At 43.4% G+C, this 14,678-nt stretch overlaps 1 protein-coding gene across 3 annotated transcripts in view; it reads right to left on the reverse strand.

The window, feature by feature from the left end:
* Positions 1-14,678, reverse strand: part of LOC144111903 (ankyrin repeat and BTB/POZ domain-containing protein 1-like) — a 34,726-nt gene that overhangs the window by 12,298 nt on the left and 7,750 nt on the right. For 2 of the 3 annotated variants that reach the window (XM_077644944.1, XM_077644942.1), the window contains 8 exons: positions 12,859-12,904; positions 11,513-11,629; positions 9,732-9,847; positions 8,108-8,200; positions 5,148-5,321; positions 4,035-4,235; positions 3,498-3,559; positions 106-226 (listed from right to left, as the gene is read on the reverse strand). In XM_077644944.1, coding sequence (XP_077501070.1) covers positions 106-226; positions 3,498-3,559; positions 4,035-4,235; positions 5,148-5,321; positions 8,108-8,200; positions 9,732-9,847; positions 11,513-11,629; positions 12,859-12,904 — 930 coding nt within the window. The remainder of the gene's footprint in view (positions 1-105; positions 227-3,497; positions 3,560-4,034; positions 4,236-5,147; positions 5,322-8,107; positions 8,201-9,731; positions 9,848-11,512; positions 11,630-12,858; positions 12,905-14,678) is intronic. The other variant, XM_077644943.1, reaches the window with a different exon arrangement.

Here is a 14,678-nt window from a genome sequence, read left to right on the forward strand (position 1 = left end):
ATATCCCCACTATTTTATGAGTAAAGTCTGAAGACAGAGACCTCATCCGGGAAATGATCACGGATCGCAGCCCACTGCTCCAGCTAAGCTTTCTCATTATTTCACCTTAGGCATCTTGCTCCTCTTGAAACTGGCAACGGCGAAGAATGTTATACACCCCGTGAAGTAGCACACAGCGTGGTAGAATGGATAGAAGTAGTAGTAGAAATGAGTCTTCAGAAAAGATCTGCAAGAAAGAAGAATATTAAAGCATCCGACATCTGCACCAACGAGCGCAGCTGCACACTTTAGAAAGTCCGCTCTATTGATTACTCATCTTGCACAAAGACCTTTGCATCATTTTCGCAACAACACTGCAACATTCACAAAAAAGAAACCCTGTTGACTGCATGATATCTACTCTGGTAGAAAAGAAATATTGAGTGACAAATGCGCAATCGTCGCCTAGGTATGTACGTACATATTGAACACAAGAACAGTTGTATACTTCCTGTTCGTTTCTTCGTATAACATGGTTGCGCTAAAGGATGATTACGAACTAAATAGCTCATTACAGAAAGACACTCAACGGAGGATAATGTTTGCAGCTAATAAACTGAACCGGTAACACATAGATTTATTTTCAATCTGTTCTACTAAATCGCCACCATTTGCAGCGCTGACAGGCAGATCTTGGAGAAAAGGGCGAGCGGCGGTGTTTTTTCCAACAACAAAGAGCGGGGAAAAATATAGTGTAAATCGACTTGATGGCACCCGCAATACTGGGGCGCCAGCAAGGCTAAAGTTTCCATGTAACGCATACTGCTTGACTAATATATTCGCCGAAATCAACTCATCCCTGCATTGGAAGCACTCCACGAATATGCCAGACATCGAGCTCTCCATGATAGAAAATGGGCATGGCAATTTTTGTGGGCTTATTCACGTTGGTGGTAATCAGCCTTTGTTATGTTTTTTTTTCAGCGAGAAACGTAAGCATTTTATTCCATGGTAAGAAATAGCAGATGTATAAAGAAAAATTTTTCGCAAAAGTGTTGAATCTAGCTTTAATAGACCGTTATTCTTTGTGCCTGCGTGGATGACCTTCTCTTAGAGGACACAGGAAAACGCTAGTGATTTATTGCTCTTAACCAAAAATACTTCTCTGCCTCTTTCTGGGTATGTTAACGTTAGTAGGACAACAAAAAACATTAATGGCGGAGAATATTTAATTTTAAAATGAACTCGTGGCATGCAGACCGCGGACTGCTTGCTGTTGCTTTGAAGTGAATGGCGGTGTAGCATAGCCCCTGAGCTCCGCGTAATGAAAACGGTGTTGACGTATGCAGTTTACTTCAGAAATCCGCCGGTGGTGGCCACACGTGTATTTCTTCTTGTTTTTTTTCTGAGGTCTGTTTGCGGTGAGAGTGGTCTCTTTATCGCTGTAATGCCGTAATCTGCCGATAGGAGGCTACCTTCGATAATCTCTCAGTGCCCCCAAGTTAACAGCCACGTTGTCAAGAAGTCCGAAGCGATGTCATATGCGAAGATGCATAAAAGCTTGCATTTGGGTGGTTAGTGTGCGTGTTTTCTTTCACGGCATGCCCCGTCTAAGCGAAGAACCATAATGTTATACGCTCAAAAAACTAGCTTTCCATGAGTCGGTGGCAAAAAGGAGAGCGACCTGAATAGGAATCCATACCCGAAAATCCGTCCACATATCTTTAGTAACCCACGGCTGCGTTGCCGAACACGACCCGAGTTAAACCAGAGGTCGGCGCCATACGCCCACCGCGCTTAAAATAGTTTCCTTTCTGGCCTCCTATCGAGTGTGACAGTGCGTAGATTTATCTTCGGCTAAGCTCGTTGTACCCGTATGCGCTGCAAAACAAAGAAAAACGGGTATACGCGTAGGCGCTGACGCAAGTAGAATGCATCTTGTGGACTTCACGAGTTTTAATCGAATGGTGGCAAAATTTTTAAACGCAACTTCCTCAGAAATAAGTATTTTTTTTTTTGGTTGCTGGAGAATCAACTGCATAGCCAGAGAATCAATTTTTACTCAGAACAATTAATGGAGTCGTCCTCAGTGTCCCTTTAAAATTTCGGGACACAGAGCAGTGACATAGAAGCATTTGCTTCAGCCATTGCTCGTTGACTATGCTTGAATTATGCAGTGGCGTGCACTCATTTATTTGTATATTATTAAGAACTCTTTTCAAACTCTTTTGTCCCATATTTGGCCAGAGATGCTGCAGTTTACCACGTCACTTTTGTTCTGCCAATGCAGTCAAGCAACATGGTTACTGGCAGATACCATTGAGGACCACTTGGGATCTGTATTTTTGATTCCCTGATCAATTTATGTGGCTAGCCATTCTGCACGAGCATTTCTGAAATACTGCTATCCATTCAGTATGCCTACAGATATGTTTGTGTCACCTTTCACACCAAAATCAGAACTTTGAGCTTTCAATCCAACACACTGCATGTCATTTTACCAGACAAAACATCACCGCATAAAATGCAACATCAGCAACTACTTCCATCGACATCACCGTGTTGTTGCATCATGGCATTGTAAAGGACATTCCACCCAACAAAAAGTGATTCACCAAAAAGCAATCCTTTTAGAATGCGGACCCAGGGGGATTGTCATGGCCAAGATCCACAGGCTGCCCTCTGCTTGTAAGACACAGCGTATCACATCCTTTGCTCATGCTAAGCCTTTGCAAGGCAATAAATATGTATCCTTGGTGCACACACACCACTGTTCATGAACCGCTCACTGCATACAGCAAAGATATGTTGCACAACACAGCTGCAAGACTGTACAGTTCCTCAATGTTTGGCAGCCAGTTCCGCAGTTTCCTGTTGTCCCTAAAGGGTAACTGATCACTTTAAGACACTGGTGAATTTTAAGGGCTTGAAAAATTTTCGAATGCATTATGGCGCCCGTCCCTGGGTTTCGCGTTGCCATCATCAGCGTTGGTTGTGCGGTCAACCTGGGTCGCATAAGCCTACGGGTGGCTCTGTTTGGAACCGCTGCCTGCCAGTGCAGGGGTGCATCACATGACCACTATTGCTGAATTTCATGTTACACAGTCGTAACCGTCCTGTGAGTTCATGCATGCAAAATTTTTGCATCAGCTTTCCATGTAAGGCGCAAAATTTTTATATGATGAAGTGCGTAGCCAATAACAAAGCCAGATTCATTCTATCACAGTTTAAACAAACTAAATGCCTGTCTGTGCAATGCATAGAAATTTCACAGCTGTGGACACATTCTCTGCTGCAGTAAGCTATAATGTGCAGCAGCACTCATTCTCGGGTGCTGTGGACGGCACAGATACCATTCCACTATTGCACTACTATAGGCATCTAATCCGAGTGTAGTTAGGAGGTCATCGATGAGCTTCAACTTCACATTGGCATCTAGAATCTCTGCTGTGCTTCGTGCATTGGCACTGATATAGTAGCGGATGTCGTCTATTACGGTGATGGAATCGGTCTCTTGCCTGAGTTTCACCTCTTTCGCATCCTCTCGGATCGCCTCATGGAATTCTGGAAGTTCAATGACCTGAAATGGAAAAAAATATTGGTCTGTCTCAATGCCGAAGGCAAGTGCAAAATATAATCAAATGCACTTCTCTGGACAGGTTCGTGCTTTAAGCCATTTGACATTACATAAAGAAGCTTTTCTGAGGGAATACAGTAGTTATTTATTGGTAACATGCGAAGGGATGTCTTGCAACTACATCCTGTGTTACAGCGTACTACTACATGTAGTAAGTACATGTGTACTTCTTTATGATACAGCTTTTAACATCTCCAGTTTTCACTTTTACAACATGGGCCGCTGGTTCCACCATGTCTATTAACTACTGTCTAGTGCTGCTTCAGAGACAAAGTGTCTTTGAATTTTAAATTTACTGCTTGAAGCCTGCGGACTACTGCCTTTTAAGTGTTTCCAGTAACAAAAGAGTTTGCAGTGTTGAAGCCATAAAGAAACAAGCAGCACCAGTTGGAAGGAGCATTTATGTTTCCTTATTCACCTCGGCCAAGTGCTTTGCCATGAACTCTATGCACTGGTTCTCCAACCGTGGCAGGCGGAACAGCCGCGATGCCCGCAATGTTCCGCAGATGCTCTCAACATCAAGCAAGCGTGCTATCTGCGCCCCGCACTGCCGCTTCAAGTCTGGCAGCAGGTACACATCAGCAGCACACAGGACGTCCCAGACATTGGTTGCATTCACCTGCCAAGATAAAATTACAATAACATGCACTTGGTGAAAGATTTGGGAAAACCATTAGTAACTGTCTTGACGAGGTCTGCACCATTTCCACAAGACAACATGCAGGTGCAACCTGGACACAACTGTACACACACCCAGGGACAAAATTCAGAAGCACAGGCACGGTGAGAAGTGAATATCATTGATCCCAAGGTACACAGCTCAAAACTAATACTATGCAGAACCTTAACTAGTATGTGTAAACAGTACAGAGTGCCAATGAGTTTGAGGCAGTGCAAAAATTTGATCATTTTTGTTTTTTGCAGTGCTTGCAAAGCAAATACCTTTGTCCCCGAATTCATGCAATGTTCCTTCTCCATAAGCAAGGTGTCCCAATTGTTTCCAGGGATATACGCAAACACAAGGCTTTGTGCTAATGTCTTTGACAGTGTGTCAAGAGATGCAGCTAATGCTAACCATCGGGGTTTATCTGTGCTTAATTATGTAATTAATAAAACAAGTCAGCCAACTTTACTTTATTGATTTAGTAGCCAAGGTCCCAATCAAAATATTGCCACAAACTTTGAGAAAAATCTAAAAGATGAGTTTCCAAAAAGCCAGATTTCACAATTTTTGCACGCCCTCTCCAAAAAAAGAGCAGCTCGCATAGATGAAGGCACACCACAACTGTAGTGGTCTCAAAAATGTGTAAACCAAACACTGGCTAATGACAATGCTTATTGTGAAATTATCTTTTCTTTGTCGCACCTTCAAAATATTTGGGCTTGTGGGGCTGAGCTGAGGGGGTGCCACAAATTGTGAGGGAATCCAATAATAATAAAAAAAAGCTCACCGAAAAGACAAGTCAATTGTGGACTGAAGCCAATTCAAACCCAAAATATAAAATATCCCGGCTGCACACAAAGCGCTTACCCTGTCATCTGAGTTACTGTAAACATGTCGCAGCACGCAGCCAAAGATGTTAGGCGTGACTTGCTGCAATTCGATGACTGGCAGCTGCTGCTGGTCACTGCCTAGCCGACTGGCCTCTGTGAAGTGGTCCTCAATGAGGGCACGGAAGTACTCACTCCGGTTGCACAAAAACACCTGAAATTACACCAGGGTTGTACTCTAATGGGACGGCACTTCTGTCTTTGTGCGATACAGTAGCAGGTGTGCCATTTTTGGTGCAGAAAAACTGAACTTTTTCCGGCAGAAACCCCAAAAGCAATCTATATTTCTCGTAGTTGTGAGAGTTAGGCTCAGAGAAATGCCAGGCTTTCCAGGTTTGTAACGTTATAGCGGCGGCACTTGGCTAAGTGCAAAAAGTCTAGCTTTGCTGAGCTTGTTGCCAGTTAGCAGAGCAGGCTCAATGAGCTATGTTTGCATTTATTTCTCAGCATCTACCAGCAAGATTGGCACACAGGATGTAAAAACATGCCATCACCTGTCCAGCTGATTGCAAGGTATGATAGTGAATCTCGGAATTTCCAAATGCTTTCAGAATTGACTGACCATTAAAAAAATTTGTTGCACGTCCCGAATCAGTACAAAGAAATTGAATTACAATTTTTCAGACAGTGAGGCAAGACACAGCAAGATGCTCTGAGACTCCCTGCAAAAAGTGTGACAAGTGAAGGTATGGCATGCCCTTGTTTTACGCATCGCATTCCTGACACAAATGTCGAAGAATGGAACTGCACATTCAGTGCACTAGGCCTGCCTTACTGAAGGGCCGCAAGCGGGGGGAGCCCAGCACCCTTTAGCACTACGTTGGATGTACCTCAAGTATTGAACCATCTTATGTCATGTTTTCAATTCTGTGTCCGCAACGTTTTCTATCTCACATCAATATCACTACTGTGCTAGAAGCCATGCTACAGGAGTGCGCTTGCTATAAGATACAGTTACTCTCAATATTAAGCCAATCATATCCCCTTCAGGAACCAATTTAATCTGCTGAAAGGAAAATTCTTCTTTTGCATCAATAATGATCAGTATACTAAGCAGAAGTGATGTGCAAAAAATGCAAAAATTCATATTTAAGCATATTTTATACGTGTCCACATTTGTGGACACGCTGCCTTAAACCTGATACATGATCGTAAAAACTGCTACATTTACTTGCCTTCTTTAACTGGTCGTTAGACACGAATAAATGTTTAGATGTGAGAATATGCGCTTCAGGGTATTATTCTGTTGGTCGTGAATTATAGAACAGATAAAAACAGCCATTCTGTGACGACAGGCAGAGGAAAATTCGGCACTTCATGCACCGAACGTGGCTTTAGATGTGCAGCCTTCATGTCGGCACCGCTGTGTAATTAACGTGTTCAGAAGGTGGGGCCAATGGTTGCTTCCATCATAAGTAATGCTTCAAGTCCACATGCATCAAAGGGGTCTCGAGTGATCCGAGCACAGGTGGAAAGGGAGAAAGAGATAGCATCTTGCGGCCTGTTTTCCACATGGTTTTTGCAAAAATGAAAAATCATTTTTAAAGGTCATTGTTTGCTCAATTTATGTCAGAGACCTGAAACAAACTGTCCCCTCGCTCTACCAATGTGCTGATTGTTGTTTTGTAGCCTTGGAGCTGAGCGGCCAGCTCTGAACTAATCATGGTGTGAGGGCACGGGTTCTCCTTTTTCATCCCTTCTTGTGTAGTGCTGCCACTTTGTATTTTTCGCCGTGTCAAGTTTCATACAAAATGAAACGATTCTTGCTAAAGACTGCAGTGAAAATTTCAAAGCGATACTGAAAAAATGTTCTGGCCGTCACTGAAAATTGTTGCTTCCTTCAGATTCATGTGTTCTACTATCAAGCACAGGTGGCCTCGGACCCCTTTTTGAATACTAGCAAGGGGCCTAAGACCCTCCTAGACCTCCGTGACTATAAGCATTGGTCATAGCGCGCTGTGTTTGTTGGCAGTGGCTCAGTTAACTGGCGGTTATTTGCGACGACCTGCGGATGTTCATTGCTCGGTCGGCAGCACTTTGGAGGCGCTTCTCCATAGGCTATTTTCATGAAAAACGCTTCTGCGCTGGAGTCATACAACGTTCTCTTTGTAAAAGCATGGTTTTCAATGGCCGTAAACAGTAAGCCTATTTCGTGCCATACGTGCACAAAAAAACAGCGCGTTGTGGGGAGAAAACGCCACTGATATTTTCTGCATTAAGGCGCCATGTCCACATTTGTGGACACGCCACTTCGAACATCTACCGCAGCATTTTTTCATCGTCTATGAGGATGAAAATTGGTGTGCCGTTTCTACATTAACCTATCGACACATTCTGAGCCCTAAATTGCATCATTCGCGATCATTTGTTATGATAGAATGCAAAAAGTACAAGGTATTTACTCGTCCTTCCGACAAATGATGTGAGACACATATTTTCTTTTTTTACAAACATATTTCGCTGTAGCTACAAGAGATGGCACCACAAACTTGACAGGGAGGGTAAAAATCGTAAGAGCGCGTTATTCAAAGAAGGAAATTAGCCTTGCGTTAGGTCGCGTCCACATATGTGGACGCAGCGCCCAAAGGGGATATGATTGTGTTTGCATGATGCACAGGACAACATAACTTAACTGCTTCAACTAATTAGGGAATTTTAACTAACTGCTTGCAGAAATTAAGAGACACATCTAGCAAGCGCATACACTGATATCTCCAAACTAAATACTTAACTCTCTTCCTTCTCAGCTCTCCATGCTCACTGCTCCCACAAAAACCAAACAGATTACAGAACAACCCTATATCTGACTCAATGACTCAAAGTACCATAAGCGGGGCATTACCTAGCCAGTGGCTCTACAACCAGTGCCCCCAAGCTTAAGGTGCGTTTCTATCATGACGCGGAGATGTACTTCAAAGGTATGCAGCAGGTATGTCTTACCTTGTGGCAAAGAAAGTGTGTACCATCCACGTTAATGCAGATGTCTGCATGGTTATGTTCCTCAGCAGGGAATGCAGCACCGCCAGCAGTGACCTGAGGCATGTAAACATCATTGCTCGTACCTCTACGCAACAAGTAATTCAGACTGGCACAAGCAGATTACTACAAACAGGTTAATTTAAATATATAAAAGTAGGATAATTTTTGACTGAATCTGCTGTGCAACTAACAGCCACATTTTTTTAACAGGTCCCTCAGTCAGGCAATGGTCACCATTGACAAATTATTAAACTTAGAATAAAAATAAAGGTTTTCATTAACACAAAACTAACTACACTGTCATCATGCAAAAAATGAGCAAATGCTATACATCTTGTTGTCAATGGTCTGAAAAGCCTTACCACAGCTCCTGGTTTAACTACATTGCATATATTTTCACCATCTTACCTGAATAACATTTTGACATAAATACAATGACAGGTTTGCTTCTAAGCTCATTGGCAGAAAAAAATTACCTGCTGAAAATGCACAACAAACCCATAATGACACCGACCAAAAAAAAAAGATAAAAATGGTGAAGTAACAATTGATGATGAAAGCCTGGAACTTAATACACATACATGATAAGACCTAAAAAATTTTGAGAAGTCCAAGTCATTTTATCTCTCGCATTTGGCCTTGTCAAATTTCTTTCTACGGCTGGTTTGATGTCACAATTACTTTTCTTTGTAATGCAGTGGTGCCAAAGACTTGCTAATGCTACTGAGCAAAGAGCGAGGACAAGACGTGTGTGAACTTTTAAAGGCCTTCGCCATTAGCAACAGCAATAATACTTGTATATGTACCCGAGGGAACTGAATGAAGTAACAGTATTAAAATTCCTGCAGGGATACAACTAAACCCTGCAATAATTTTTACTCTGTCTTTTTGACTTTCACTTTATTTCGCTCCTTAACCTGCAAGGGAAGGCCTGGACTAATGGTACTTAGAAGGCCCAACAAAGGCCTCCACCACCCTTGGTAAAGTGCAGCAACAGTAATGTATTGACCATTAATTAATAACAGAGAAAATAAAAATTCAAAGCAAAAATCACCTATATTCACTGGGTAATATTAATGTTTGAGGGCCGCTAGAGCAAGGGTGATTCTTGCACTTCTATAATATTCAACAAAAGACTTTTCCTACAGCTTGTTCTTGGCGCATGATGGCCTCAGTTGCCTATGTGCCATAAACCACAACACAACACACACAAAAATCACTTCCTGCTGCACTCATTACTCATGAACGTATACTAGAACATATTCAAATCAACAAGTAAGATTTGTGAAAATTTCACCAAAAGGCCTCATAATTAAAAAAAAACCAGCAAACCATTGGCAAAGAGAAACTGTCATCAGCTCAAGCCAGCTCAGACTTATCACGCCCCGCTGAGCTAGCTGTTTCCAGTGGTTGTGTTTCACTGCTGCTTTTTCACTACCCAGTTTTGCATAGCCTGTATATGCACCATAAAAGCCAAGTGAGTGAATGGGCACATGGATGAATGAACAAGTAGAGAGCACAAGTGACCTTACAAAAATTAATAAAAAAAGAAACAGAAAAATAACAAATCAGCCCAGCAGCTTACCCCTGATGCAAGCTCAACGGGCAATGTGGAGAAGTCCCTCTGAAGCTGCTCCCGGTAATGTGTGGGCTCAAGAAGGATGGTCTCACTCTCTGCGCTGACACCACTTCTCTGGCTTCCTGCATGGAAAAAAGAACTTACTTACTACCCAAACAGCACAGGTAATCAGTCCAATATTGGAAATGGATGGTTTCACTCTGCTACTTTGTAGGGCCGGACTTGGCCAATATGGTTCCAATATTGGGCCGATTACCTCTGCTGCTTGGGTAAGTACACTGAGAGTTGTTGCGCAAGGAAAGTGAGCAACTCTAAGCTCCAACACCAAGCCCTAATGCAGAAACACGTCTTCCTTGTGCCATGACTGCATGGTGCTAACTGTGAAAGGGTGAGCACAGTGCTGTGATTCCGCAGTCACTAGTTCATGGACTTATACGTACATCGCGCCAATGCACAAGCCATCACACAGTAATGTGAAATCTATGATGTTCCGAGCAATGCTTCATGAACATACTGTTCAATGCTGTATGTACCAATCAAACCATAAAATTTTCGATATCCCTACTACTCCCAGCAATCTAGGTGAGGTTAGGAAAGCTTAAATCCTCACCTGTTATCGTACAGTTATCAAGAAACATAATCTAAAAACCTCAATGCTTTTGCACCACAACAGTGTGATTGGTGAAATGCACTCAATGCACCACCACTGTGAGTACTTGGCCCATACCGTACGACTCTGTCTTTATTGCAGATTTCAGTCTGCATCTTTACTGAAAAATAATGCTATCGTATAACTGGGCCAGGTCACTGAGCCTAAGATTTCTGCAAATGTCAAGCCCTCTTTTATATGTTCAACTTTAGTTTCAATCAAACTCTCTTTTATACAAAAAAAAATCTGAGGGACACCAGTAGTTCACCTAAATGAAACAACAAGGCTTCACCATGAAGCGTCAGCTGATGGGCCCTATCAGGACCATGCTGACTTATAAAGCCCAATTTTTACAGAAAAGAGAGACACTGAGAGGCACTCTTTACCATGGTGAAGGCTTTACCTTGTCTATGCACCTGACATGCCACTCTAGATGACAGCAATGAAAGAAGTGCCATACACATGCATGCTTGCATGCACACTTGCATGCACACAATCAATGCACAGTCAAAGGTGTTCACATAGGTTAGATTAGGTCTGTGTTCTGAAGCGCACCCCCAAAGCCAAATAATGTCATGCACAGGAAGGCATGCATGCTGTACAGTCCCAGCACAATCTAGAGGAATACTTGTGATGACACAGAGCAACTCCATGTGAAAATACCATTGTACTTCACACATGAAAGGCACAACAGAGTCCTCAAATGGTCATTTCTAAACAAAGTAGTGGTTAGTACAAGCTATACTCGCTGAACACACTGAAGGAAGGTGCCAACGTGCTTGTCGGGGGCACAAGACATGTGAAAGTCACAGCTGGAGTCATCAGCCATAGTTAAGTCCTACTTCATCCTGCAGGCCTTCACAAAAGGCTGCCCCATGGATGTATGGTTCCCTCAGTGGTAGCTAAAATACAGCACAACTATTAAATGTGAAGATCAATGAAAAATTAATAGACGATCAAAGCGATTAATGCGACAGAGTATGCGTCGAGCAGCATCGACAATCTCATAGTGTGAAGCATCCATGCGCCCATTTTGCTGTCATTTATGTGTTCAGCTAACCTATCTGGCTTCAGAGGCAACGACATGTCCAAACATTCCAAATCACAGCCGTGCTTGAGCGCATGCGCACTCACTCACCCTGATTCAGCACTTCTGCTAAAGCTTCCTTGACATCCGCAATGAGAGAAATGAGCTGGCATCGTGATGCAAGCTCGAGAAAACTCTCAAAATGCTTGGCTTGCATCTCAAGTCGGCCTGCAAGTAATGCAACAACGTATCAGTGCTTACTTAGATACGAGCTCTGGAAACAGCTTTGAATCTGTCAGCAAGAAATGTGCTATAGTGACAAGCAACTGAATAGCAGGGGCTGTGCGCTCAAGTGCACACCCTTTGGCAACACCTCTGCTCTCGCATTACATGATGGTTTTCGATAAGAAGGGAACTCCATTGAAGTAGCCACATTTCTGAAGCTGCCTCCCACTGAACATTAAGCCCACCAGGCCATGTTAAACTTAATTTGTGCACCAAAAGCACAGACCTTTGGGCGAGTTGGTGCATTGCAATCATGTACAAGCGCAAAAAACAAGGACCAGTTGTCCAGTCCTTCTTTGTCCTTGTTTTTTGCGCTTGTACATGATTGCGCAACAAAAGCTGCTTTTGAGCACTTTCATAGGTGCACTAGTCTTTCTGTATTGCAACCAGACCATTTCACTCGGGAGGATGACATGGAAGGGAGGTGATCATAGCTTGGAGCAACAAACACTTCTCTCTGAACACGCTACCGCAGCCACAGTGACAGCTTACGAAGCTATGTTGTATGAAACTGCTTTGCTCCCCTTAGTGGCTTGACAGTGCACTCAAGTATTGTACAATGCTGATGTTCAAGAGAAGCGCATCAGCTCATTAATTTCTATTCTGCATCCAGCTGCATTGTTCAAGCAGTAGCCGTGTGCAGAAAGCTGCAGTGGTCCCAACAGCAATGGCTTCTTGCTATAACCACGGACTTGCCCACATTCCCCATCAGCTCACAACTACTGGCCTGGCTCTACTGCCCTAATAATGACTGAGATAATGATGTTTCAAATGCATACACACAAGAAAATCCTTTTGTGAGCCTGGCTCCCGTGCAGAAAATAGCATAGCGCCTTGCCTTAGTGAAATGCGACCGCTACTCCTTGCATGCTGAGAAAAACTGCATAGCAGTTAATTTGGGCATTTACCCTGACTTCATAACAAGAGGAAAGGCAAGAAGGCAAAATTTTCCTTTTCAGACTAGATAAAATATCAACAAAAGTAAATTATAATAATAAAAACAAACAAGAAAGAGTCGCACACTAAGCCAGCAAAGTCCCTCATAGACTACAATTTACTAATTAGTGGGCAAACTTGCAAGTATTCAACAAAATCATTTTAAAAGGAAGCATTCTAACAGCTTGCGGATAACTGCTTCATGCTTATTGAAAACTATCACTTAATATACCCACCTGTGTACAGATACTGAGTGATGATCCTGAACACAGCACCATCAACCTGAAGAGAACAAAAGAGTGCGCTAGGTACCAGTTGCATGCCAGTGGCATCTAGTAGCTAGGAAGGTAACTGTGTCTACCCATGAGCTGCATCTTTTATAGCATTTTTTATTACATTTTTAGCAAACACACACAATTTAAAGCACACTGAGCTACTCATTTTTCTATCGTTTTCCACAGTGAAGCACACTGATAAAAGCCTGTAATCCATCTTCAGCAAGAGTTTAGAACTCTTCGCCCTGCTCTGTGACCTATGTTTAGGGCAACAAAAATAAAAAGCATGGCTTGCATTCCTTGCCACCAGATGTTACTAGTGCATGACACTATCAGAACAAATGGTTCATTTTAAAGCATAAACTTCCCGATTCTGTACTATGAGGAAAAGCTGCTTTCCTGCACACTAACAGAACAAACAAAAAGAACATTCAATAAAAAGATTACAAGCAACACATGCTTGAGAAGTGCACACATCACAGAATTCAGCCAACATGCCCAAAGTACTTTAGATTAAGCAATACATCAAACCGAAAGAATGATTATCATCGGGCTTCAAAATGTTTTCTCCTCACAAAATGCAAAGAACATGTTTCAGTGCTACTGTTCAGGTAAATAAATTGTCAGCAATATAACGTAGTGCTAAAAGGACCCTGAAATGATCTTGATGATCATATTCTAGCGCAACAAATCTGTAGCATTTTTTTTTGTGAGTATTCGAGTCAAATTTAAAAGCTCTGCATATACCTACAATTTACAATTAATTTTTTTAAAGTCTCAGCTCGCAGCCGATTAGGGCGACATCCCACCATGTGTTCTTAGCCACAGTTCTCCCGCCGACACAGAGCAGCGAATCTGAGCGAGCCTTCTCATTGGGTGTGCCCAAGTGGCGTGGGCAGAACGAGACACACTCCCGACCTGTTTTGTTTATTTATTCATTTTCGTGTGTGTGGAGCCTCGGCACGTACGGGTTGAAGCGGGAGAGGAGGAGCGTCATTTTTAATCGCAGGTATCTTTGGTTTTAACGAAGGTAGCTGTGATAAAGATGAAGTGTGGCAAGTGCGCTGCACGCACTCGCGCGCATGGGGGGAGAGAAGACGACGAAGTAGGAGAATACAGATCGGCTCGACCGTATGCTACGTGTACTGTTTCATTGCTAATTATCATTACAACGATACAACATATTTTGGCGACGAGGATGCTGTTTTGATTCGGGACCTTCACGTGGCCTGCTCACCATCCGTCATGAGCTTTTCTGGGCTTCAGCCACCACCACCCTTCCTGCCGACTCCTGGTCGTCCTGCCCTTCCATGGGAGCAATGGGAGCTGGCGTTCCGGAATTACATGCTGGCCTCTGGTGCCTCTACTCTGGGCGCGGACAGGCGGAAGGCCATCCTGCTGAATTGCCTCGGACTGGAAGGTCAGCGCATTTTTTATACATTGGTGCCGCCGTCGTCCCCTCCAGCGCCTACAGCTGCGGCTTCGCACTCCGGTGACGAGACGCCCCGCCTTGACGAATTTGATGCGGCGATATCCATCCTGTCGGAGCATTACAAATCGTCCGTGAATGTAATCGCCGCACGTCATCGCTTTCGCCGTCGAGTTCAGGCTCCAGGAGAGACAACCGATGAATACGTCGCTGTCCTTCGCAGTCTTGTCGCCGACTGCGGGTTTGGGACCATGGCGGACGATATGATCAGGGACCAGCTGGTGGAGAAGACCTCGAGTTGCCATCTGCGTGAGCGCCTACTCATGGAAGGCTCCTCCTTGACTCTGTCGCG

This window comes from Amblyomma americanum, unplaced genomic scaffold, assembly GCF_052857255.1.
Source record: "Amblyomma americanum isolate KBUSLIRL-KWMA unplaced genomic scaffold, ASM5285725v1 scaffold_12, whole genome shotgun sequence".
NCBI classification, from domain to species: Eukaryota; Metazoa; Arthropoda; class Arachnida; order Ixodida; family Ixodidae; genus Amblyomma; species Amblyomma americanum.